General features: G+C 45.4%; 1 protein-coding gene and 1 long non-coding RNA gene across 2 annotated transcripts; one reads left to right on the forward strand and one right to left on the reverse strand.

Moving 5' to 3' along the window:
• The first annotated feature begins 13892 nt into the window (after positions 1 to 13892).
• Positions 13893 to 23692, forward strand: LOC123157214 (uncharacterized). Its single transcript, XR_006478813.1, has 2 exons — positions 13893 to 14064; positions 16920 to 23692. It is a non-coding gene; the product is annotated as an uncharacterized lncRNA (long non-coding RNA).
• A 524-nt stretch (positions 23693 to 24216) lies between these two features.
• LOC123157213 (uncharacterized) lies at positions 24217 to 24802 on the reverse strand. Its single transcript, XM_044575469.1, has one exon. The coding sequence runs from the start codon at positions 24767 to 24769 to the stop codon at positions 24356 to 24358; it is 414 nt and encodes a 137-aa protein (XP_044431404.1). The 5' UTR covers positions 24770 to 24802; the 3' UTR covers positions 24217 to 24355.
• Positions 24803 to 27748: the final 2946 nt, after the last annotated feature.

Here is a 27748-nt window from a genome sequence, read left to right on the forward strand (position 1 = left end):
TCGTCCTGCAGAGGAAATGCCTGGTTCAACGGGTGACCAACTTCCCGAGCTGTTGCAACTGCTCGAATGAGTTCGGTGGGTGATGAGCGGCGTCGCCCAGGCCTTATGGTCGTCTGTCTCCCTACCCGAGGGTCTTGGAGGGCTTGTGGAGAAGCTTCAGGGAGCACGGCGGCACTTCCGTCTGTGGAAGATATCGGCCTGCCGTCAAGGCGCCAGGGAGGCCTGGGCCATGGTGAAGACGAGGTACACGAAGGACGATCCAAACCACATGGCCGAGGTCGGACCTGTGGGGCCCGATGGGAAGGAGATCCCTGTGAGCTTAATGTACGGCCAAGTAGAGTTGGCCGCAAAGTATTCCCAGCGGGACTGTAAACTAGACAGCCTGTTAGATGGTATTGAAGAGGAATACAATCAGTCAGTTTGACTATTTAATTTAAAATGACATGTAAAATGCCTTCTAGCCGGATTGTAGATCGTTTGTCATTGCGGACCTTTTCGCTTCAACCTCGGGACCCGACAGTCTGGAGTGTGTCCGAATACCCTCGCGGTTATGAAAAAAACCCGGGGCATGCGTGGAGACCAGGCGTAGGGGTCATTAGTGCTTTAGCAGACAAGTGCCCAACTAGTTATGTTATATTACATGGTTAGTAAGAAACATCTTCCAGGGAGAATAGTTCCGTTAGGGGTTCCTTTCCCTGGGAGGCATGCCCTAAAGTGCATGTCCAGACTGCGAAAAAAGCAGGAAAGCATCTGGGGGCAGATAAATAAGTAGGTAAGAAATCGTCTTTTAGTTCACCGACCGAATATTCCCTTAAGAACGCTAGCTTTCGGCTTCACCCAGTCTGAGGTACACATCCGGCTGACCCGGCAGTAACAATCGCAGAGGTGCTCCCTTTACCTCCTAGACGAACAATCGGGAACGTAGGGGTAAGCACAGGAGTCAGGCAACCCAGCTTGGCCAAAACTTAAGTCATATCGATGCATATAATGGTGAATAAAAGGTACATGCAGAAGCGCGACACATGTGTTGGGCATGAAGCCCGTATAAATAAGCTTCTGTTAAAGAAGCCCCCAGGTATAATGAGTGCAAGCAGCACGTCAAGTGTGTGCGAACAATGTGCAGATCAGCCTCCAAAGGCTTTAGGAAAAAGGAGGGAGAAAGAGAGAAACAAAAGACAGCTAAAGTATAAAATGTGGACAGGGGAAGGAGACGAACTCAGAGTCCGGCGCTAGGCGTAGAATCTTCGGAGACGGGCTGCGTTCCATGGGTTCGGCTCGAGTCGGTTGTCCGATGCGTTTTGCAGACGGTATGCTCCGCCGGTCAGGACTTGGTCGATGATGAAGGGACCTTCCCATTTGGGCTTGAGTTTGTCCTTTTTCTTGTCCGGCAGGCGTAGAACTAGTTCGCCAACATTGTAAGTTTTGGCCCGTACTTCTCTGCTTTGATATCTTCGAGCCTGCTGTTGATAGAATGCGGAACGAGCTTTTGCCACGTCGCGCTCCTCCTCTAAGGCGTCCAAATTGTCCTGCCGATCCAGCTCGGCTTCTCTTTCTTCGTACATACGCACGCGAGGTGAGTCATGAATTATGTCGCAGGGCAAAACTGCCTCTGCGTCGTACACCATGAAAAATGGTGTGACTCCGGTAGTGCGATTCGGCGTGGTCCGCAGCCCCCAGAGTACGGAGTTGAGCTCCTCTACCCAGTGCGTGTTAGATTCCTTGAGGGACCGCACTAGTCTGGGTTTAATGCCGCTCATGATTAGACCATTCGCTCGCTCGACTTGACCGTTAGTTTGAGGGTGATAGACTGAAGCGTAGTCGAGCTTGATGCCCATGTTTTTGCACCAGAGTTTAACCTTGTCGGCCATGAAGTTTGTGCCGTTATCAGCGATGATGCTGTGGGGGACACCATAACGGTGTACTACCCCTGATATGAAGTCTATCACGGGTCTGGATTCGGCCGTCTTAACTGGCTTGGCCTCTATCCATTTGGTGAATTTATCCACCATGACCAATAGGTATTTTTGCTTGTGGGTTCCCCCTTTAAGGGGTCCGACCATGTCAAGCCCCCAGACCGCGAACGGCCAGGTGATGGGTATAGTTTTGAGGGCGGTGGGTGGCATATGGCTTTGATTAGCAAAGAGCTGGCAACCGACGCATCGTTGGACTAAGTCCTGAGCATCTGCCCGGGCCGCCGGCCAATAAAATCCTGTACGGAAGGCCTTGCTTACAAGGGCCCGGGCTGCGGCGTGGTGCCCGCCGAGTCCGGCGTGAATTTCAGCTAGAAGATTTCGCCCTTCCTCTTTGGAGATGCACCTTTGAAGGACTCCGGTTGTGCTTTTCTTATAAAGCTCTCCCTCATGGACCTTGTAGGCTTTAGATCGCCGTACTATGCAGCGTGCCTCATTTTGGTCTTCGGGAAGTTCCTGCCTGATTAAGTAGGCTAGGAATGGTTCCATCCACGGGGCAATGACTGCCATTATTTCGTGGGCTGAAGGTGTTATTTCATTGGCAGAGCCACCGATTGTGTCAGAGTGTTCGGTTTTGGGCGGTGCGGTTGGTTCCGGATTGTTGTTTCCGGACTCCCCTTCCCATAATACGGATGGCTTGAAAAGCCGCTCCAGGAAGATGTTGGGAGGGACGACATCGCGCTTTGCGCCGATGCGTGCCAACACGTCGGCCGCCTGGTTATTATCCCGGGCTATATGGTGGAATTCGAGTCCTTCGAACCGAGCTGACATTTTTAAGACGGCATTACGGTAGGCTGCCATTTTTGGATCCTTGGCGTCAAAGTCTCCATTTATTTGGGATATTGCAAGGTTTGAATCCCCGCAGACCTCTAGGCGTTGAATGCCCATGGAGATTGCCATCCGGAGACCATGTAGAAGGGCCTCGTATTCGGCTGCATTGTTGGAGTCCGTGTACATTATCTGGAGTACGTATTGGACTGTGTCTCCAGTTGGGGACGTCAGGATGACGCCAGCCCCCAGGCCAGCCAACATTTTGGAGCCGTCGAAGTGCATGATCCAATTGGAGTATGCGCCGTACTCTTTAGGGAGTTCGGCTTCGGTCCATTCAGCGATGAAGTCGGCCAAAACTTGCGACTTGATAGCTCGCCGTGGTTTGTAGGTTATGTCGAATGGTAGGAGCTCAATGGCCCATTTTGCAATCCTGCCAGTCGCGTCGCGGTTGTTTATAATGTCGTTAAGAGGTACTTCAGAGGCTACTGTTATCAAACACTCTTGAAAGTAGTGTCGCAGCTTCCGGGATGCCATGAACACCGCGTACGCTATCTTTTGATAATGTGGATACCAGGACATGCATGGAGTTAGTACACTGGTTTTTGAAGAGGGAATTTGTTTCCTTCCGTTTCTCGTTCAACGATGAGCACCGCGCTTACAACTTGATGTGTTGCCGCGATATATAATAACATTGGTTCGCCCAAGTTTGGCGCGGCCAGGGCCGTATTTGTTGCCAATATGGCCTTTATTTCTTCGAGTTCGGCCGTGGCGGCATCCGTCCATTCGAAGTGTTCGGTGCGTCGGAGGAGGCGATAAAGGGGTAATGCCTTTTCTCCCAAGCGGGAGATGAAGCGGCTTAGAGCCGCCACGCATCCAGTCAATTTTTGTATTTGCTTGAGGTATTTTGGGATATCCAATTGTGACAGAGCTCGGATCTTGGCTGGGTTTTCTTCAATTCCTCTACCGGATACAATGAAGCCCAAGAGCTTTCCGGCTGGTACGCCGAAAACACATTTTTCCGGGTTGAGCTTAATGTCATATGTTCGGAGATTGTCAAATGTGAGCCTCAAGTCGTCTACTAGAGTTTCGACGTGTTTGGATTTGACGACCACATCATCTACGTATGTCTCCACTGTTTTGCCGATTTGGTTTGCCAGACATGTCTAAATCATGCGCTGGTATGTTGCGCCGGCGTTTTTGAGCCCGAAGGGCATTGTGTTGAAGCAGAATGGTCCGTATGGAGTAATGAATGCCGTTGCGGCTTGGTCTGGCTCTGCCATCTTGATTTGATGGTAGCCAGATTATGTGTCAAGGAAGCACAATGAATCGTGTCCTGCGGTAGCGTCGATAATTTGATCGATGCGGGGGAGGGGGAAAGGATCCTTTGGGCAAGCCTTGTTAAGGTCCTTGAAATCGACACACAGGCGCCAGGATTTGTCCTTCTTTGGTACCATTACCAGGTTTGCTAGCCAGTCCGGATGTTTTATGTCTCTGATGAATCCGGCTTCTAATAGTTTGGCTAGCTCTTCTCCCATTGCCTGTCTTTTGGGTTCGGAAAATCGCCGAAGAGCCTGTTTGACTGGCTTGAATCCTTTTAGGATATTTAGGCTGTGCTCTGCCAGCCGGCGTGGGATTCCTGGCATGTCTGAAGGGTGCCAGGCAAAAATATCCCAATTTTCCCGTAGGAATTCTCGTAGTGCGGCGTCTACATCAGGGTTTAATTGTGCCCCAATGGAGGCCGTTTTTGTATGTTCCGTTGGATGGACTTGGAATTTGACTATTTCGTCCGCTGGCTTAAAAGAGGTGGACTTGGATCTCTTATCGAGTATCATATCGTCCCTGTTCACCGTGGAGCGCAGCGCAGTGAGTTCCTCGGCTGCTAGGGCTTCAGATAGTGCCTCTAGGGCTAGTGCGGCCGTCTTGTTTTCGGCGCGGAGTGCTATGTCCGGATCACTGACAAGAGTGATGATTCCGTTGGGCCCGGGCATTTTGAGCTTCATGTACCCGTAATGGGGTATAGCTTGAAAAATTGTGAATGCCTCTCATCCTAATAAAGTGTGATATCCGCTGCTGAACGGGGCCACATGGAACGTGATCTCCTCGGACCTTTAGTTGTCCGGCGAGCCGAACACCACATCCAGTGTAATTTTTCCTATGCAGCGTGCTTCCCGACTAGGGATTATTCCTCTAAAGGTTGTGCTGCTTCGCTCAATGCGGCTCCAGTCTATTTCCATTTTTCGAAGGGTTTCCTCGTAGATGAGGTTTAATCCGCTGCCGCCATCCATGAGTACCTTAGTAAGGCGAAAGCCATCCACTATTGGACTGAGGACCAATGCAGCTGGTGCTCGGGCTGTTCGGAATTTAGGTTCGTCACTGGCATTGAAGGTAATAGCCGTGTCACTCCATGGATTTATTGTTGCTATTTGGTAGACTTCGGCAAGGCTTCGGAGTGTTCGTTTTCGCATATTGTTTGATGCGAAAGTCTCAAAGACTGTTAATATCGTACTGGTACTGCTGGGCTGGTTCTCTGGGGCTAGAAGCTCTTCGCCGCTTTTGGCCACCTGCCGTAGTATCCAACATGCTCGAAGGCTATGCGTTGGAGTGGCGCCCTCTATGCTATGAATTTTGCAAGGTCCGTTGAACCATCCCTCCAGTACGGTTTTGTGCCCTTTAGGGGGTTTTTGCTTTTTAGTTTTTAACCCAGGTGCCTAAATATGATGCACCCTTTTATTTCGGACTAGGGTTGTCTTCGGAGCCGGATTGTCCCAAAAGTTGGTTTCGGTTTTCCAGGCGCTTTCCATCGCACAATACTTTTGTACTATGGACGCCAGGTCGGCGAAGCGTGTAATTTCGCGACGACTTATGGCGTTCATGATTCCCTTGTCCGTGCAATTGTTGCAGAAAATTGAGATAGCGGTTTCCTCACAGCAGTCCTTTATCCTGTCCATAACCAGGAGGAATCTGGCCCAGTAATGATGTACTGTTTCAGCAGGCTCTTGCCGGATTCGGGATAGATCGCTTGTGTTTGGGTGGGCGGGTGGAATTAAATTCGGAACCCCGTCCAATCTAAGACTCAGGGGCCGGAAAGTTTCCGAACTTGGAAGTTTGGCTTGTTGGATGTTGTCCAATGAATCCGGCCCGCTGCCTGACTTTAGGTTCAGGGTTTGATCGACGTCCGTTCCTCCGCGGGAATCCGGCATGGAGGGGTCGGGAATTCGGACATAGCTTGTCCTTAATGTAGAAGAAGAATCGCTGTGCTGTTCCTCCACCACAGCAACGTGGTGGGTAGCCGGGGGAGAGTTGATCTCTCTCAGATCTGTTTTAGGCCCAATCTGATTGTAGTCTGTAGCGACTCCCAGGGCGGCGATGCGGGTCCAGGAGCTCATTTACGGAGGAGAGCTCCATCGGATCTAGCTGCCCGGCGAATTCCGAGTTGATGTGGAGATCGCTTTTGATGACCCGAGAGGTCATCGTCGGCGTGGCGGCCGAACAGGCGGTCATAAGAAAACCGCCTAGCCAGATAGTTTGGCCGATGGCCAAAGCTCCTTTGGCGACGGTGCCGTCTTTAAAGACGGGACGAGGCATCCTTCCTGATCGCGACGGCACAGAGGAACTCTCAATGAAAGCACCAATGTCGGTGTCAAAACCGGCGGATCTCGGGTAGGGGGTCCCGAACTGTGCGTCTAGGCGGATGGTAACAGGAGACAAGGGACACGATGTTTTTACCCAGGTTCGGGCCCTCTCGATGGAGGTAAAACCCTACTCCTGCTTGATTGATATTGATGATATGGGTAGTACAAGAGTAGATCTACCACGAGATCAAGGAGGCTAAACCCTAGAAGCTAGCCTATGGTATGATTGTTGTTCATCCTACGAACTAAAACCCTCCGGTTTATATAGACACCGGAGAGGGCTAGGGTTACACAGAGTCAGTTACAATGGTAGGAGATCTACATATCCGTATTGCCAAACTTGCCTTCCACGCCAAGGAAAGTCCCATCCGGACACGGGACAGAGTCTTCAATCTTGTATCTTCATAGTCTTGGAGTCCGGCCAATGATGATAGTTCGGCTATCCGGACACCCCCTAGTCCAGGACTCCCTCAGTCACGACGAGTCCCGACTGCTAGAGGGCAAAACCTCCTGGAGAGGGTCTGTGAGCTCATTGATCCGATTACAGGCCAGTGGGATGAACAGCTGGTGAGGGACACTTTTTGGGCCGATGATGTCAAACACATACTCCAGATCCCGCTGAGAGAAGGGGTCCAAGATTTTATAGACTGGCAGTACGACGGCAAGGGGATCCATTCCGTCAAGTCTGCTAATAAACTCTTCGGCCAACTGGAAAAAACCAAGAGGAATGGAGACAAGGGTGGAAGCAGCTCGAACCCTGGCGTTCTGGACCGGGTTGACGATGACTTGTGGAAACGAATCTGGAAGCTACCCTGCCCTAAAACCATCCAAATGTTTACTTGGAGAGTCAAGCATGAATCCCTAGCACTTCGCACCAATGTGGCTCGCAGAGGCATCCCTATCGCTGACACCAAGTGCCTCTTCTGTGGCAAGGTTGATGAGGACGGGGCGCATTTATTCATTAAGTGCAAAATGGCAAAGGTCGTCTGGAGGGAGCTAGCTATGGAGAAGGAGCATATTGAACTGAAGTGCATCACGTCTGTGCATGCAATGATGGATTTTCTTTGGGGGCTTGATGTAAAAAAGCGGCTTTTTGTGCTCACTTTTTGGTGGTTGTGGTGGTCCAACAGAAACAAACTGCGAGACGGGGAGCTTCCCACGGCGGCCGAGGAAGTGGTTCGAAGGGCGAGGAGCAGCGTTCATGAGATTATGCATATCTTTGCGAAGGCTAAATTGAGCTACCCCTGGAGAAATGGCGACCCCCGAAAAAATGCGAGTACAAAATAAACGTCGATGGTTCATTTGTAGCTGGACAGCACCATGCTGGATGGGGCGTGGCGGTGCGATCTAGCGAAGGCCATCTGCTATGTGCCCGGGCAGGACGAGGCGAGAATGTCAGTAATGCTTTTGCTCCTGAAACCGCAGCTATGTCTCGAGCTATCAACACTGCGGCAGAACTCGGCATGGTCCGGGTGGAGTTCGAAACTAATTCTCAACTCCTTGCTGAAGCTCTAGACCTTGGGAAGGTGGACTCCTTGGCGTATGCGGCTGTGATTGAGGACATGAAATACCAACTGAAGCTTTGGTTCTCCAAGTTTTCTATTTCTATTTGTAGAAGGAGTGCAAATTCGGTCGCTCATGAGTTGGCCAATCTAGGGCGTACGTGTGAACCTAACAACTGCATGCAGTGGGAGTCCGATGTACCCGCCCATGTGGGCGCTTGTGTCTTGGGCGATATGCCCAATCACCGTTGAGTAATAAAGCTATGTTGCTTTTCAAAAAAAAGGTGGTGTGGATAGGCTCAAATTTGGGCCGGCCGTGCAGGCGTCCATTTGGAGGAAGCACAAGGGGCGAAATTTCATGTTTTGACCATTTTCCGAAACTTGATCGAGATCTGACCCTACCTTGCAAAAATTTCGAGATCTGACCCTTTTCTTACCACCGGGGTCCATGGCGGTAGTGTATAACAGTCGTCAAGGTCTCTAGCGGTAGGGTTGCACACCCTACCGGAAATTTTTCCTCAATATGGAACACAGTGCATGCTCGCACCTACCGCCGGGCACCTTGGCGATAGGGTTGTACAGGCTACCGCCAGCCTATTGGCTCCTACCGCCAAGGTCCCTGGCGGTAGCAAAAGGGTCAGATCCCGAAATTTTTACAAACTGGGGCCAGATCTCGATTAACTTTTAGAAAAGGGTCAAAACACGACATTTTGCTAGCACAAGCATTAGATTTGAAAAGCTCCTATTTGCAGCTATATTGTCAATGACCATGTGTTATTATCTGTTTGACGGTATCTATCGACCATCTCTAAACCAGCTGATAAAAAATGTCTCATTTTGCCCAAAAACAATAAGCGATTAAAAAGGATGTTGAGAGTGCATTTGGTGTTCTCTAGACCCATTTTGCAATTGTTCGTGCACCTGCTAAACAGTGGGATCCAAAGACCTCGTGAGAGGTCATGACATGATGTGTGATCATGCACAACATAGTCGTGGAGGACGAAAGTGAGGATGTTGCCTCAGCTCTTGAATTTAAGAACATAGTTGATCCTATGATTCCTATCAAACTATCAAATCAGAATCTGACCATGTTTTATGAGTTTGTTCAAATGCATCAAAAAAATTGACATCAAGGAACTCATGAACAATTTAAGAAAGATTTGATACAAAACCTTCTGGCCGGCGGCTGCTGGCAACCCTCTCCCCTACCTGGATCTGGTCTGTTGGGTCGTCTTCCCGCCAAGGGTTCATTTTGGGGTGAAGGGGGTGCCTTTTACCTCTCATCAGTTAGTACGTCCATTAGCCATCGTGGTGGTTGTGGAGGGGTCATGGATGCCGGGGCGGCGACCTCGGTGGTAGTAGTCGCATTGCTTGTGGGCGAGGTACGCGACTCAGGTGTGGGCTGGTTGCTATGGCCTCTCGGGCAGCATGGCGGCCGGTGCTTCGGCGAGCGGTGGCATTTCGAAGGTGGAGCGTGTGTGCCGGGGGAGATCCCCTGCTCGGCTTTGGTCAGGTCGACGGCGGTGGCATCCGTGGGCATCGTCTCCTTCCTGAAGGCGTCATCATGGCTACTCTCCCCCTTCGAATGATCCAGGTGAAAGCTATGATCCTTTGGATCCGGCGGTGACGGTGCTCCAGTGTCATTCCCCTTCTTGAAGACACCATCTTGGAGGCCTACATTCGCCAAGCTCAGCCTCATCTCTCCATGACAGTTTGTCATGGTGGACGACTCCGACTACCTCAAGCTCTGCCCTCATTGCTCATTTGTTGTATGCTTGGAGTGTTGGGGTGTTGTGGCTGTTCCTATACATGTTGTAACCAGCCTTGGGTGTCTTGTGTGGTGGTGTGGTGTGGTGTTGTGTGGTTTTCGTTGTTTGTATCAGTGATCGTTGCTCGGGGGGAACCCTTTTTCGGTATGTGCTATATGATTTCAACTTTTAACTACATTAATTTGAATTTTTTTAAATGATCAGATCTATTATCAAAGTTCAACATAAAGTACAAAGCATCTCAAACATAATAAAAATTATATTGAGATACCAAGACCCCAAAACAACCACTCTTGTCGCCAGAACAAGCCGCCGACACGCCGCTGTCGCCGCTCTCCTATCGGAGCCGGCTTTGACCTTGTCGGTGACAGCCGGAAAGTCTTCATGCACGTGCCCCTAAGGACCACGCCTTGGATCCGCAGTCATCGCCGTTGAACCCTTTCATAAATTTGAAGCACCTGACGAAAACTCGCCACAAGACAAGAAACCCTAAACTCACCGCCCCAAAATAGACGACAGGAACCTACGGCGGAGCACCATCGACTATGTCCAGATGGACAAACTTGAGGAGGATTGCAAACCAGAAGTCAAACTCGAAGAAGTAGCGCCGCCATCCGTCCGAGCACCGCACCTGCGAGGACTAAAAAAGTCTAACCTAAACTACTAACTGGAGCATAGGCATCGGGATTCCCCTCTCCGCCACCGACCGCTGTAGCGGCAGACAGAGAGGAGGCAAATCCACAGGCTCGCCAACCAAGTTTGGAGTGGAGAGTTTGCCCTAGCCGTCTAGGATTAGGGAAGAAAACAAGTATTTAATTTGAAAATTGTATTGAATTTTAATATTTAAGTTAGAACTCCATTTGATATGCGATTATTTTGAGCTTGCGGACTTAAAAGGAAAACAGTGATAGATCTGTTGCAATGGTTGGATGGCCAGCTTTCAGATCAATGTTCATAGATTGGTCCTCCATCAATCCGTGGGTTAATGCGACGTCCGATTTGTGAGTCATAGAGCTGTCCTATCTTGCTGGACATGGAGGCTGATCTGCGCATGGGTAAGCGTTTCAAATTTGAGGCATTTTGGACAAGAGCGGAGGGCTTTATGCAAAAGGTGGAGGAGTTGTGGAACTCTGTGCCCAGAGAAGAGAGCCCCTATGTTACGCTCGATCTCAAGCTGCGAGCCACGGCAAAAGGGCTGAAGAAGTGGAGCGACCGCTGGATAGGCAACATCAAACTGCAAATTGGCATTGCCATGGAGATAATTACACGCCTGGACAAAGCAATGGATACAAGAGCTCTATCCCCACAGGAGCGTGATCTGCGGCGCACACTGAAGCTGAAGCTACTCGGTGTTTGCTCTCTGGAGCGATCAATCGCGCGGCAAAGATCCAGAATTCTCTCCCTACGGGAGGGAGATGCAAACACAAGCTTTTTCCACCAACACGCTTGCCACCGTCAAAGAAGGAACATGATCACGACAATCCGCAACGGGAACACCACAGCCACCATGCATGAGGAGATTGCAACGGAAGTGGATGACTACTACACAAATGTGTTTGCTGGCACTCTAGGAAGGGCGCACACCATTGATCTTGACCTCCTAAACCTGCTGACCGTGGATCTGACGCATCTTGAGCAGCCTTTCGTCTCGGTCATGTCTGCGTGTCTCCCGAACCCGTAGGGTCTACACACTTAAGGTTCGGTGACGCTAGGGTTGTAGAGATATGAGTATGCAGTAACCCGAAAGTTGTTTGGAGTCCCGGATGAGATCCCGGACGTCACGAGGAGTTCCGGAATGGTCCGGAGGTAAAGATTTATATATAGGAAGTCCAGTTTCGGCCACCGGGAAAGTTTCGGGGGTCACCGGTATTGTACCGGGACTACCGGAAGGGTCCTGGGGGTCCACCGGGTGGGGCCACCTATCTCGGAGGGCCCCATGGGCTGAAGTGGTGTGGGAACCAGCCCCTGGTGGGATGGTGCGCCCCACCCAAGGGCCCAAGGCGCCTAGGGTTGGAAACCCTAGGGGGCCGTTGCCCCCCCCCCCCGAGGGGGCATGCGCCCCCCCCCTGGTTGGAAACCCTAAGGGGGCCGTTGCCCCGAGGGCCGCCGCCCCCCCCCCCTCTAGATGGGATCTCCAAGGGGGCATGCGCCCCCCTAGCCCCTATATATAGTGGAGGGGAGGGAGGGCAGTCGCACCCTAGCCTCTTGCGCCTCCCTCTCCCTCTCCAACACCTCCTCCTCTCCGTAGAGCTTGGCGAAGCCCTGCCGAGATCCACGCTGCATCCACCACCACGCTGTTGTGCTGCTGGATCTCCATCAACCTCTCCGTTCCCCTTGCTGGATCAAGAAGGAGGAGGCGTCTTCCCCAACCGTACATGTGTTGAACGCGGAGGTGCCGTCCGTTCGGCACTCGGTCATCGGTGATTTGGATCACGACGAGTACGACTCCCTCAACCCCGTTCTCTTGAACGCTTCCGCTCGCGATCTACAAGGGTATGTAGATGCACTCCTTTTCCCCTCGTTGCTAGATAACTCCATAGATTGATCTTGGTGATGCGTAGAAAATTTTTGATTTCTGCTACGTTCCCCATCAGTACCTTGGGTTGCCGCTCACCCTCAAAAAACAGTCCCATGTTCAGTTATCAGGTCTTGTGGATCAACTGGCCACGGCATTGTCAAAATGGAAAGCAACGAAGATGCCAAAGAGTGGAAGAATGCTCCTTGTACAATCTGTGTTGTGTGCGATTCCGCTGCATGCGATGATGGCACTCGACCTCCCGCAGAAGACAGTCTCAGCAATGAACAGAATATGCCGCAGTTTCCTTTGGTGCGCGGAGGCGAATTCGTCCGGTGGCAGCTGCGCGGTAGCCTGGGATTCGGTATGTGCCCCCAAGTGGGCGGGTGGACTAGGCATCCCCAACCTAGGATGGATGAACAAGGCGGTGCAAGCAAGATGGCCCTGGCTACAACGATCGGACGCAACAAGGCCATGGGCAGAGTTTGACATCAGGGTGCCAAAAGCCTCAACACAAATCTTCAACGCGGCTACTCGATGGACCCTAGGGGATGGAAATACTGCACTCTTTTGGGAGGATAGATGGCTTGAAGGCCACCGGATCGGAGAGATCGCTCCCTTGGCATACTGGCGAGTCAGGAAGAACATAAGAAGAACATGCACTGTCTCCCAGGCGCTTCAGAACGACAGTTGGGTCACCCAGGTGAGCCCGGAGGTCACTGTTGAATCGTTGCATGAGTACCTACAATTGTGGACGATGATCCAACAAGTCGAGCTTGACCCAGCACAAAATGATGCCATCTCCTGAGCATGGGAAACAAGCGGATGCTATTCTGCGCGGAGCACCTATGCAGCCAAGTTTTGGGACCAGCAGGTCATCCCCACGGCCGAATTCACATGGAAATCAAGGGCACCGGCGCCATGTCGCTTCTTTACATGGCTCGCAATCCAGGACAGGTGTTGGACGTCCGATCGGCTAGCAAGACGTGGACTGGATCATCAAGACTGCTGCCCCTATGTGCAGCCAAGACGAGGAGAGCATAAACCACGTTCTACTTCAGTGTGTTATCGCACGGGAAGTGTGGACGGCGATCTGCCATCCCTTGCGCAAGCCGGAGTGGATACCTACTGTGAGTGAAAGCCTCGGGGCATGGTGTCAAGGCAAGGAAGGAAGAAGGCATGCCGAGAGAGATGCAAATGCAATCATCATTCTAGGGCTATGGCAGATATGGAAGCATCGCAACTCTATCGTTTTTGATGGAGCCACACCTTCAAAGAACAGGATCATCCAGGCAGTCGCCCGTGAGGGCCGTATATGGAAGCAAGCGGGCATACTACAAGGAGACATGGACGCTTTCTTTGCAAAGGTGGAGGAGTGGGTAGTGGAGCGTCAGTAGACATAGGAGAGGGAGGTGGAGGGTGGAGTTAGTGTACAGTGTATATATGTAATCTGTAACGCTAACGTGGACGGGCTCTTTACCCCGATCCCTTCTTTATAATATACTTACTCCGTTCCTAAATATTTGTCTTTCTAGAGATTTCACCAAGTGACTACATACGGAGCAAAATGAGCGAATCTACACTTTAAAATATGTCTACATACATCCGTATGTTGTGTCCATTTGAAATGTCTAGAAAGACAAATATTTAGGAACGGAGGGAGTAGTACGCACACTCATGCGTATTCAAGAAAAAAAAGAAGATGCCTCGCAATAAAAGTGCCAAGTGGCCTTCCCCTTCTCCTAGCCGTTGGTTCGACGACTGGAAGACCTAGCCCCAGCACGGCATTCCGCACGGCGATGGCCAGACGATCGTCCCCTCTTCCCCGACCTGTCCGCGGCAGACATGCGAACGCTTCGCGCCGCGCTGATCTGTTTCCGCCCCAGATTCGTTCTGGTTCGCGAGGTGCGCACGATCTGTCTCCTGTTTGCTAGATTTACTGATTTTGCCCCAGATCTGTCCCCGCTTTTGCTGTTATTAGGTAAACGAAATGTACCACCCGCGTTGGTAATATGCATCGTGCCCTAGAAACATGGGATTGGAATCTGATTCCAAAGCCTGGGTCAACTTGAATTGGAGTAGTTGATTCCGTTCCAGTTCTAGCAGGTGGAGATTCTCTTATTTACCCTGGCATTCGTTTGGACCTAAAAAATTGGATTTGTAATATATTCCAGTTATTTAGAATTTGAACCCATCTCTGAAATCCAATTCAATTCTTGGGAGCACATGCCATTGTACTAGGATCCGTTTCATGATAGTACTTAGGATATCTGGGCAATATGCTTGTAGGCTGTAGCAAAGGATATAAGGGAAGGGGCTCGACGGATTAACAAGTTTTAACTGTTTGTGAATAACATCTCTTCACATCCCTCCGTGCCGGAGGATCCTTAACGAAACTGTCTGTGAAAATTCACCTTCAGCCAGCATCGTACCTGCCCGCTCTAATCTGGTAGACTGTTTCTGATGGGAGGGTCTAGAACTCCAGATTGCCCAAGTACACGGGTGCTGTCAATAGAATGCTGCCTATTTTTGACCTTGCTCCTAGTGCAGTAGCTACTGTTAATCAAGTTACCGTTCCGCCAAAGAGAGGGAGGTGAGGGTAGTAGGCCGAAGGTAAGAAACTTTTGTCAAATCTTTGATGGGTGGTGCAATCGGAATTGAAATACCATGACCAGAGTCGGAGGAAGTGAAGCCTAACTTTTAGGGCTTTTTGTCAGAAGATTTTGTAGGAAGTGTGTGGATCTACATTTGATTTGGTCATTGCAGGAGTATTTCACGTAGAAATGCTCTGCTATAATGCAAGTTGCACCTGGAGAATAACACACGATGAGTACGTTAGGGAATCAGAGTTATGTTTAGGATTGTCAGGCTGTCGTCAAATAAAGTACCCCTTAATTAATTTGGCTGGTATGTTTCCCTCATTCATCTCTTGGAGTCTGCATGTACTACATCTTGAGTTGTATACAAGTTCTTCAAGGGCTCAAGTCGGCCTTAAGGCTCTGGCAGTATGCCACCAGCCACCTATATATAGGTATGAGGTTATTGTAAACACAGGAGTATTTTTGCATTGAGTTCATTAAAAAAAACAGAAAAAACACCATATTGGGGTGCACCAAGCTTGTGTGTTTGTATGCTAATCCGTGGAGTTGATCTCAAGGTCAATTGTGCGCAAGTGTGTATGTAGTTCTGTTCTTGCTGATTCCATGCAATACCTGAAGGCTGAAGCATACACTTTCTTGAGGTTGGGTAGATTGCAGAGTCAGCAGTTAGTAAACACTGGACGAATGTAACAGATCCATTGTCTTTTTTTTTACGCAATCTTGCCTGTCATAGCACTTGAAAGTCCCTTGATCCCATCTACTCCCTCCATTCACAAATATAAGATGTTTTGGATATTTCAATATGTACTACATACAGACTGAAATAAGTGAACAAACCCACTAAAACGTGTTTATATACATTCGATTCAGAAAAAAGTTAGAACTTCTTATACTCCCTCCATTCCACAATGTAGTGCCTATAGATTTTTGTGAAAGTCAAACTTTGCCAACTTTGACCAAGTGTATAGAGAAAACTGTCTACATCTACACTACCAAACATGTACATTCTGAAAATATAACTCACGATGTATCCAATGATGTGCATTTGGTATTCTAGATGTACCTACTTTTCTCTATAAACATGGTCAAAGTTTGTAATGTTTGACTTTTGTAAAAATCTATAGGCACTACATTATGGAATGGAGGGAGTATTTGTGAACGGAGGGAGTACTATTTTGCTGCTTGGTGTTCTAGAGATTTTCTATTAACCTAAACTTTCAAATGTTGGCCGATCGTAATATTCTTGTTCAATTAAGTTGGTTATTGAGCCTAATGTGGAAACCAAGATAGTTCTGGAAATCAAATTGCTTATACGAAGCATCCAAGCTTCAGAATTCAGAGAACCAACCAACTGGGATTATGGTAACACAGTGAAAGAGACTGATTATGTGCTTTTCGTAACAAAACGTTGATTTTAATGCTTAAAGAGGACAGATGTGAGGGAAAAACTAAACGGAGAAAACAAAAATGAAAACCAATTAAAGAGGCTTAGACTGCCCTGATGCCTGCTTGTGTCCATGACATATCAACAAAAGCAGTTTTGGAACCGTTTTACTCTTGCCGGCTAAGTTCACTTTAGCTTTAAGTTATGCTAAAAGCCTAAAACCAATGAGAGCCAAACCGGAGCTTCCCTTTAGAGCTTCTGTAAACTTGCCAATAGCCCACTAGTGTAAAATCTCTTACAATATACTAAATTTAAGTTCTTGGGTTACAGCCTTCCAAACATACTGCCGATGATTGTTTTGATGTTTTGGTGCGGCATGGTTTGGCCACTATTTAATAAACTATGTAATAAGGCTATATGCATCTACACTGAAGAGGCCGGGGGTAATAACCGCCTCCATTATCCATAAAAAAAAACATATTCTGGATCTCATGAGTTTGGCCTGAATCCATATGTATCTCTTACCAAAACAATATATCAATAACTGATAGCAAGTCACTGGGTTTAACCTTTGCATAAAGTAAATTTCGAAGTATACTGTGTTGGAGCACACGAGGTACAGTTATCTTTGGTAACAAATGGAGATCAAGGGTTCATCTCATAATTTTCCTTTCTGTTATTTACATCATACGAGTCTTTTTTTCTTCTTCCAGTAAGTACAGTTTTATTCGTTATGTACATTGTCAGAGTTTGAGAGAGTTCTAATTTTCTTGCAGCTACGGTAGCCCTGCAACTGGGGGGTCATCGTTGAGGGCCCAGATTTGAAGGCCATTGTAATAGATTGGAGAAAAACATATCATTGAATGTAATTGTATACACCTCCTTCCAATCAGCACCTGTAGAAAATATGGAAATGTGATGCTGCAAAGGTCATGTTGTCTTGCCAGTTCCATGAATGAAATACCAAGGTAAGATCGCCAAATTTGTTTCCCATAACCAATTCTTCGGACTTGTATCTTTTCTTCAGAGTTATGATTATCATTTGCAAAAGTATGGTTCACTTAAAATATGATTTTCCAAATATTATCCATCTTTTGTTTCTCAGTGATTACTTAGGTCCATTGTATCTATAGTGTAAAAAGAACACACAAAGCAATTAAGTTGATACATGCAAATGCTAGTGTAATTAATTGCTACTGTTAGGGACTCGTTTCGGACAAGTGCAGGACTGATTACTTGAGTGGAGGGTTGCTGAGGATCATTCGTAGTTAAAGTGCACCTTCCATAGTTACTAGGTTTTCATGATACCAAGGTAAGATCGCCAAATTTGTTTCCCATAACCAATTCTTCGGACTTGTATCTTTTCTTCAGAGTTATGATTATCGTTTGCAAAAGTATAGTTCACTTAAAATATGATTTTCCAAATATTATCCATCTTTTGTTTCTCAGTGATTACTTAGGTCCATTGTATCTATAGTGTAAAAGGAACACACAAAGCAATTAAGTTGATACATGCAAATTCTAGTGTAATTAATTGCTACTGTTAGGGACTCGTTTTGGACAAGTGCAGGACTGATTACTTGAGTGGAGGGTTGCTGAGGATCATTCGTAGTTAAAGTGCACCTTCCATAGTTACTAGGTTTTCATGATACCTCAAGGATTGTTATGTCTGTGCACAGCCGTAGTTACTTAGAATGGCATATTGTAGTAGATACATGGCACTATTATTGACGGTTTATGACACTGCAGGTTCAACTATTCATTTCTAGTAATTTGGAAACTAAATTTTGTAAGGAGTAGGTACAGTTAAATTTATTTCTTAATAAATAGCACAATAGTAATGTCAAGGAAAAGTAATATACCTTGTTGCAAGTACATGATGCATTTGCCCATATCACTTATTCGGTTAGACTGAAATTTTAAGCGCTCATCTCCTTTGGAAGACTAACTTCCAGGAAGTACAAGCTGCCAATTGAAGTTTATCGAACGTCAAGAGACATTTCCAAACATATGTGCATTGATGTGAAGGAAAATGTAGCTGATATAAATGGTACTGGTACACCAATTTATGTATCGGTGCATTGTTAGATAATGTTAATCAAATAGTTTTTGTATCAATTCCTCATCAAATTATGATCTTATATCACTACATCTTTATGAGTTTTCTTCTGTATATTACTAATACAGCCCCTTAAATTTGTGTGAAGCAGTTGTTTCTCTATATGTAACGAGTCATGAACAAAAGGTATTCCGAAGTCTTTTTAGATAGTTATATATTGGACTAAAATTCATTAAGTTATAAAAAATATGAAGATACAAATTTTCATACAAGACCTTTGTGATTTTTCAGTTTTGACATACTGGCACACATAAAAGATAATTGCCTTATGTAATTTGAATTGCATTGCGTATCATATGAGTGTAAGTGTAACACACCTCATGGACATAAAAGCCATGCCAACGAATACAGCTTTCACAGCATCCTTGCGTCCAGCGTATTCAATTGCTAATGGCAGCATCTCATACAGTGTCAGAAATGCCATTACTCCTCCCACTGTGCAAAATGGAAAATTTGAATAAATATTATGTTACTTACCAAAACTTATTAACATTTTTGAACTGTTTGTTTCTCATTACCTAATCCAAGTAGACCTTCCAATATTTCTGGATTTAAGTTGCTCGGAAATAGATATGCTGCAAGTAGCACAATTTTATACTCATTGTTTGAGATACAAAAGAGGAAAATAGAAATGAAGTGCACAAACTCAACCTAGGATATTACTCATTGAAGGGGAAAAAAATCTGCTTGTAAAGATAAGTGCTAGAGAAAGATTAGTTGCAATTGGTTGTTTGCTTTTAATGCAGCTCTGCATCTCATTGATTAGAGCATTTTTTATGCTCTAGTATGTAGCACGATCCATTTTCAATGACTGAGCTTCTCAAACAGATAGTAACATGGGTCAGTACATCATGACCTCATGGGGAAAACTCAATTGCTTTGAACAAGTCACTTGTAATAAAATAAGCGAAGTCAACATACCCACGATAATTACACCTATTGGCTCTGCAAAACCAGCAAGTGTTGCTAGTTTGAACGCCTGCCATTTGCTGCATCATAGACACAAAATAACATTATTATTAAACTGCAAAGCTTATTTTCTTTCCAAATCAGTGTGACTATAATATTTATTATGAACACTTAATGTATTTTAGCAATTATACGCTTCTTTTTTATTATACAACAAATTATATGCTTCTTCAGGTAATAACTAGTTCGACTAGCCTTCTGATTTTTTTTTTTGAGGGAACTAGCCTTCTGAATTAAACCAACTAAGCTGTGACTATTTTCTGATCATTAAGACGAGATTTTGTATAAAATACTCCTACATGTAATTCAATACTGTCATATTAAAATATGTACTTCCTTGTTTAGCTGCAAGTCTCCTCAACCCGGAATTCGCATAGACCAAGAAAGCACTATATCTAATAAGTGATGAGGAATGACCATGCATACCCCTATTAAATGAGATACTGCAAGCACTTAACTCTTCCAGAGCATGCTAAGTAGGGGTAGAATGGAGTATTGCATTAACCTATTGACCCCTCGATGGATAGTTATTTCGAAGTTGAGACTTCTCAGGCCAGGGACAGTTAATAGTGAAGGTGAGAGAGCGTAAAATATATGATGCATATTGCACAATATTTTAGCTAGTACCTGCAAGTGGCAAAATATGCAGGGAGAGCTACAGCAATACCCTGCACATGAACAGAAAATTCCTACAAGTATTAGCAGATTCTTTGATCTTGTAAACTTAGCTATGTCATGAGAAATATACCAATTTTTCATAAGAGTCAGTTGTGTAAAATTCACCACACTATTGTATTGTATTATTATGTATCTTAAATGGCATATCTGCTATGCACTTGCACCGTGAAAAGGTAGGGAGTATCTAGTCCCAATTTTGTATGTTGGTGACTGATTGAGATTGAGAATGGAAGTTCCACTTTCAGTTTCCGCCAAAAGGGGTATAGTTTAAGTCATTGTAGATACTTAGATGACATTTTCTGTTCCATACCCATTCCCTATTCCATCTAAAAGCCATTATAGATTCAGTTACCTCCGGGATGTAGTGTAGAGCTATAGCAATAACCAAGTTAAGGCCAACACGAAATCCCTGAAAGGTAGATAAGATTAGTAGGATATACAACAAATATTACTACTCTTCGATATGTTAACTCAGTGTCTTGTTCATACTTATTCGATATGTTAACAGTGTTATGGGCTAAAATAAACATGTGTCCAGAATAACAGCAAAACTGCTATTCTACTATAACATGCACGAACGGAGATGTAACATCTGTAGACACATGACCCGTAGATTTTGTTGTATGGAGTGTTCAGTACTTCCATATGATTTATCAGGTATATAAATTAATAGAAATAATACCAGTCAATAATATATATATATATATATATATATATATATATATATATATTCAACTACCTGTCAATAATATAATTGAAATTTATCATAAAAATTAATTCAATGGCGAAGGATACATATACAAAAGCAATTTACTGTTTTTGTCAAATTTTGTATGCTTGCCTATAATATACTGTATTTTCTCAAATATATACCTTTGCGGTTCCGAGAAACGCTGCAGTACCCACCGGGAAGTTTTGCAAACTCACACCAGCAACTGTTGACATGAGAACTTCGTTCATCAATGCGATCATGGAAAATAATAAACTTGTAGGAAAGGGGCATATCGTTACGTGTATATGCATATATCGCCCTACCTAATTTTGATAACTTTGTATTTTCATGTGCGTGATTTATTTTTTCTGACATGCGTACTTTATGGAAAACTACTGCTGCTATCACTTGCCAAGATAGAATTAGTTTTAGGTGTTCAACAGGCGCTGTTGAAATATAACTATTTTTTGGTCATAACTACTTTTACTGCCAGTATCACTTGTTAAATCATGTCCATGATCTTGAACTGTATTTAGGTGTTCAATTTGAGTAATTAATCTAATATTTCTGTACACTGTCTTGTATGAACAAGCCCCATACATTTATTTGGTGTCAATATGCTCAAGCTCGGTACTAAAATGTTAGGTATAATTATATAAGAAAATCATCTGAAAGAACACCTATCACCAAAAATTGGATTTCTGTATAAATTATTAAAGGGCATGTTTTGTCTTTCCGGGCTCATGTTGTTGAAAACACTGTGATGCATTTTTGGTACTATATGTTACAAGTTTTGCAAGTACATAGGACTTACCAACTGCGGTGACAATTACACTAAAGATGACTCTTCTTCGGTGTCTCATCATAAGTTCCTTCCGTGCTGTACTGTTAACAGTCTTCTTCCCCAAATGAAAAACATAATGGATAATCCTATGTTACTTTTTTGATAAATGCCGATTGAAAAAGGCTGTTAGCAAAGTTGAGGGAATTTATACTTCTTTGTCATTTTCATCCGGCGGGCTGCATTCTGGCTCAGGGAAAATATCGGCAATTGCTGAAAATAGAAGTGCTCCAGCAAAAAACTGCAAAGCAAGGATGAAAAAGGTAAGAAATGGTACAAATGCTTTGCAAAACATCTTGCTTAAAAAGCTCACCCAAAGGTTGCCTTTCAGAAAACCAATTGCATTAACAGCATCATAGGCCAGGTCAAAGAAGGACATGCTCAACATGAGCCCAGTAGCAAATCCCTATAAAGAAGTTGTCAAACGATTATTAAATGTTGATTTGTGTACAAATAAACCTATGTTGTTCTTTCAATGTGACCTTATGGCAGAGTTGAGGAAATTGTTGTAGCATTTCACCTGTAGTATCCCGAGTGTTCTGTTGTTTGGTGCATGATTTAGTATTGCCAGTAGTGCACCTGATGAGTAGCAATAAAGTATCATTGGCAAAAGTAGTAGGCAAATGCTAGCTATCAAGAGGTACACCATCTTGCATTTGATCTCTGCCTAGTCTATATCATTCCAACGCTTTCCAAATAGATTATGGGAAAGCTCCCATTGAGAAATAAAATTGCTTTTGGCTGTCACTTGAGTGATAGCAATAATAGTATCTATAAAGCATCAGCTTATGGGCCCTCTATTCACGTTAGATCCTGGTTATATCATATTGGGTTGCTTACGAACTTAACACTTAAAGGCTTACTAACTAAACACTTGTCAGTTTTAAAAGCTGGAGCGTCTTTCCAGAAAACTTAAACCTACACTAAAAGGCTAGTTGGTGTCGAGGATGGGTAGGGTGAGTCGGACACAGTGCAGAGATGTAGGGGGATACAAATTTGGGCGATGAGCGAGTGGATTCTGCCGTGGAAGCGGGTGTGCTGAACTAACAGGTAAGGACGTGTAATCCTCATGCTCATGTGTGCTTCATCGAAAATAATGTGTACACAAATTCTTCCCATTCTTGGTGTAACAGTAGCAGTCTATTTTCTCTCAGCTGTTAGATGCCAAGTATAAACTGAAAAGATTAATTGCTCAATATTATGTTTCACTTTGAACAAACTACCATACTAACGGCCCACATAACATTCTCACAGGATATTTATGGATGCCCCCATGGACCTTGTACAATTTCGTGCTTAAGATGTACTGTGAGAAATGAATCTTGATTGGAGCAACTAAATGGAAAACCCACACTACCAGTTACAGCTTTTAAAGGGAAACAATTGCAAAGGCAATGCATGCATCAAATGAAACACTTGATGCCAATGATGAATACTACTCCCTCCGTTCCTAAATATAAGTCTTTTTAGAGATTCCAACATGGACTACATATGGATGTATATAGACATATTTTAGAGTGTAGATTCACTCATTTTGCTCCGTATGTAGTCCATGCTGGAATCTCTAAAAAGACTTATATTTATGAACGGAGGGAGTACATGATAATAGTATGAAGAGACAGCAGGAGTGAAGGGCTGAAGGAAGATGCATGTAAGCGTACCGAGGGAGGTGCTTAAGCCACCTACGAGAGACAGGGTGAGAGCAACAGCGACCTTGGGATCCATATGAACAGACCGGCTTCTGATGGAGATGTATGTGACCTTTATATACAGGCCAGGATGGTGACTATGACGTTAGGCAGTCAAGGAGTCCCTGTGTGCGGGGCAACCGATGATGTAACTGAATGGAAAGAAGAGGGAGGGGTGATCAAGTGGAGCTGCTGGCGCCTGGTTATATATTAGCTTGAACATCTACTCAGAGAAGTTGAGGGGGGCAAGTTTGGAATGACTTGGCACATGCTTGCTTGCTTGGCAGCTGCCCTTAATTCTTGGACTTCCTGGTGGTTGGGGTATGCCTGCGGGTAAGGTCATGCTGTGAGGTAACTCTATGCTAGATTTCTTGTGTGTAGATGGGAAGAAAGCTATTTGGGACTAGGAATCTTACAAGCTGACTGGCAGAGCCTTGCTAAAACACGAGGGACGTATCTTATTTTGTTTTTGTATGGAATTACATCATGTAAGCACTAAATTTTGATTTTTCATCGTATAAATTGCAGCACCGTATTAGTTACTCCCTCCATTCACAAATATAAGGAGCCGGATCCTCTAACGTATGGCCCCCTGACGTGGTGCCACTGACGTGTGGGCCTGGGTCCACATGTGGGTGGGCTAACGGCATATCAGGGGGGCCGCATCCAAATATAAGATGTTCTAACTTCTATTCTTTTTATGAATTTGATGCATGTTGACACGTTTTAGTGTGTTTGTTCACTCATTTCAGTCTGTATGTAGTCCATATTAAGATATTCAAAACATTTTATATTTGTGGACGGATAGGATATATTACTGTCTGAAATGAAGGAGGTTGAATCGTTAAAGTCTGTAGCACACAGTTATTAGCTCGCTGCTGGTAATCTGAGGTTGGATGCGTATCTAGTGCACGCCATGAAACAAGCCTCTTTGTTGCAATGCGCAATTGCATCATCAGCATGATACATTAGTTAACTGATTGCAGATAAAAAGCAACGAAGGTGGAGCAAGCAGGAGGCGGACGTAACAAAAAGGAGTGGTGCCTGGGTTGGATTAGCTTTGGAGTTGCGTGTCAATGCTTGCTTGTTCCGTAGCTAGTAGGAATTATGTGTCACAAAGTGAAGGAGAAGAAGCATGCATGCTCTGTAGTAGTAAAAGTGTAAAGAAAAGGCGGCAGCACCGGATCTGCTGGTGCTGCTACATGCTACGTTGCAGTGCACGAGCCTACGTCTTGACGCAGGTCGCTGTCGTCGTCGTCGGTGGTGGCGGCGCATATGGAGGGGAGGCGGGTGAGCATGCGGCGGTCGGCGCCGGAGATGGGCGGGCCGGCGAGGAGCAGGCAGAGGCAGGGCTGCCCCAGCTCGCGCACCGCCCGGCAGCACTCGTCGGTGGGCGGCGCCGGGCTGAAGGGCGCCACCGCCGCCTTGCACGGGATCATCAGCCGCAGCAGCGCGCCGAGGTAGTTGTAGCTGCTACTGCCGCATGCCGCCGTCGGCTCTCCTCCTCCCGCTGCCGGTGGTGATTCTCCGACGACGTCGAGCACCAGTAACAATGACACGACTAGTAGCAACAAGAAGAATAAGAGAACTGGTTCGTCGTCACGCCTCCGGTGAATCATTCCGAACAACAAACGCAAGCCTGGCTAGTGCAGCATGGTAAAATGCATAAATAAGACGTGACAGGATTGGTTATTTGGTTAATTAGGTAGGTCATGCGGTACGTCTTCTCTAGCAACCAATGAACGAATGCGTGAGTGAAAATGTCCCCCTCGTATAACTATAAGGATTACTAGTTTATATAGATGTCAAAAGAAAAAGGACTACTAGTTTCATCCAATGCGACATGGAGTTTGTGAGCTCGAGCTCACATGAGCTCAAGCGGACAATAAATTCCAAAGGAACAGTATAAAAGTTTAAAAAATTCTGGTTTTCTTTTGCAAGAAACATTGACGTTTTTTCTACATGCATGCAAATTTTCACAATGGAGTCACATTTGTGGAGGTGTGGAAAAAAAATTGACATGTGTTTTTGGAAGCATTTTGGAGCACTGTTTTTTTCCACACCTGCATGAATGTGATTTCATCATGAAAATTTACATGTGTGTAGAAAAACACCAATGTTTCTTGTCAAATCCACAGTTTTCTTTTAAAAAATTGCTACTATTCTTTTCGAATTTATTGTTCACTCGAGCTCACGATAGCACTTTTGCATCTAGTGCAAATATTATACTTAGACAACCATTTGAAACCATCTCGAATATGCACGAGTGTGCATATCATACTTTATAGAAGGGGGGGGGTAAAGAAACCCAGTCTACAAATGATTTACAACGCCTAGAGCCATGGCTCCACTCTCACCCACCCGTCCTAATACAGACTACTCACGCCTCTCCCACCTTTGAAGCTCCGCCACGATGCCACTCCAATCCCCTTTGAGCAATCCCGCTTGATGCCAAGCATTTCCTTTCGCTACAATTGTCCGTATTACACCGTCTAGCGAGGGTGAAGCTCCGTCGAAAATAATGGCATTCCTATGCTTTCAGAGCTCCCAGAGTACCAGGATCATCATGGCTCGTACGCTCTTCGGTTTCATCTCGCACCAAGCATTTAGTGAGTCGTTCACTTGAGGTGTCCATTGCGGCTTGCCAATAACCGTGCATACCGTCCTCCATATCGTCCCTGGGAAGACACATGTGAGCTCAATATGATTCAATGTCTCCGCAACCATTTGAAACCACACCAAAACAATAAATGAGGCCTGGTTCAATGAATGATCGATCCATATCCCCATTTTATTGCGTCGGTACCTAATGTGGAGATTGACCGACAAAGATGAACTGAATTGTTGTACTTTCTAAAAAATAATACTATAAATGAGCATTTTTGAAACATTAACTATTTTAATATTTTTCAGAGAGTTGAGCTTGGCTAGGCTTGACTCGGCTCAAACCGAGCCGTCCCTCTAGTCACTTGACACATAGGGTGTGTTTTCTTTTTTCTTAAAATCGCATGGAATTGTGTTTTTTTACCTTGGTGCTAAATGTTGTGTATTTATGCATTTTTTCTCTAAATCAAATTAGAATACTTCATCACAATGTCAAATGTATCTTATTTTATTAAGAAAATGTTTTATAAAGAATGCATGCACACGCGCATAAGGGCAACTCCAAGCGGAATGCCAAATAGACGGCACCAAATGTCTGTAGACATGTTCAGACGTGTCGGTGGACATTGGGCGAGGCACCGGCCATCCAACCGGAGTCACCATAAGTCCAGGCCATTTGAAACGGACCGCGCACAAACATGGACAAAATTGAAGCAAAACTGACGAAATTTGAACGAACTTCAATATTGTAGCGACCAAACCTCAAACAGTCTGATCTCTGTGCATCAGTATCATCTCTGGATCGGTAATGCTGACACGCACAGTACTCAAGGATTTATAACAGAGTTTCAATCACACACTTATTACATCGAATGTCTCAAACGAGAACTTATTACAAGAATATGGCTTAAGGCCATCTAAAATCGATAACAGCAGAAGGCTTGGAAGATAAAGTGAGTCCATCAACTCCAACGACATAGCTGAGTGAAAGACAACGACCTATGGCACCTTACTCATCGTCTGAAAAGTCTGCAACATGAAATGTTGCAGCCCGGAACAGGTTAGCACATGAAATATGCTGGCAATATAACACATAGAGTAATGACAGAATGAATGCTATCACTACATGCATATATGGCTGGTGGAAAGCTCTATGATTACAGTTTTGCATAAAGCCAATTTTATCCTACAACAAAGGAATAAATTTTATTTAACTATCATGGTGGTTGTTAAACATTGAGAAGGTTCCTCCAACTCAATCCCAATTAAACATCATCATTAACCCAATCAAATTAAATTTAGAGTGATGAGATCAACATGGTAATCTAAGAACCAGATACTCAAAACGTCCATAACCGGGGACACGGTTAACCATGATTAGTTTATACACTTTGCAGAGGTTTGCGCACTTTTCCCCACAAGACTCAAATACATCCATGGTCGAAGATTTGAGATACAGTCTTTCTGAAATAATAACTCTTTACTCTGGATGGACAGTTACACCTACTTTCTGCTATATCTGCTAGCCCACCACTGAAAGAGGTCATGCAACATACTCAACTATGCTAGAGCCGATAATAGCTTGTGGCTGCACACGGAAGTTTCTAGCATTAATAATCTTATGATCCCTTTGAGCCTGGGTGGCGGACCGTAGGATGATCACACGGGTACTCCGGGATATCCTAGGACAACGTTGGATTCTCCAAGTGCCCTAACAACCACTGGGGACTCCAGGGTGCCTCAAGCAATCCACCCAGATGTGCATTTCAGTAGCCACCTTAAGTTAACCATTAATTAACAATACTCACATCTGTCATGTATACACTCACCCAAACTACGTCTACAAGCATAGCATAGTAATATAAGCATTACGTAGAAGTAACTCTCAAAGGTTTGATAATAAACAGGCAATAGGTTCTACCTCAATCTACTTCCCAAAACCCGCATGTTATCCAGATCCTAACCATGCAACGTTTGAGGGGTGATCTAATGCA

This window comes from Triticum aestivum, chromosome 7B (assembly GCF_018294505.1).
Source record: "Triticum aestivum cultivar Chinese Spring chromosome 7B, IWGSC CS RefSeq v2.1, whole genome shotgun sequence".
NCBI lineage: Eukaryota > Viridiplantae > Streptophyta > Magnoliopsida > Poales > Poaceae > Triticum > Triticum aestivum.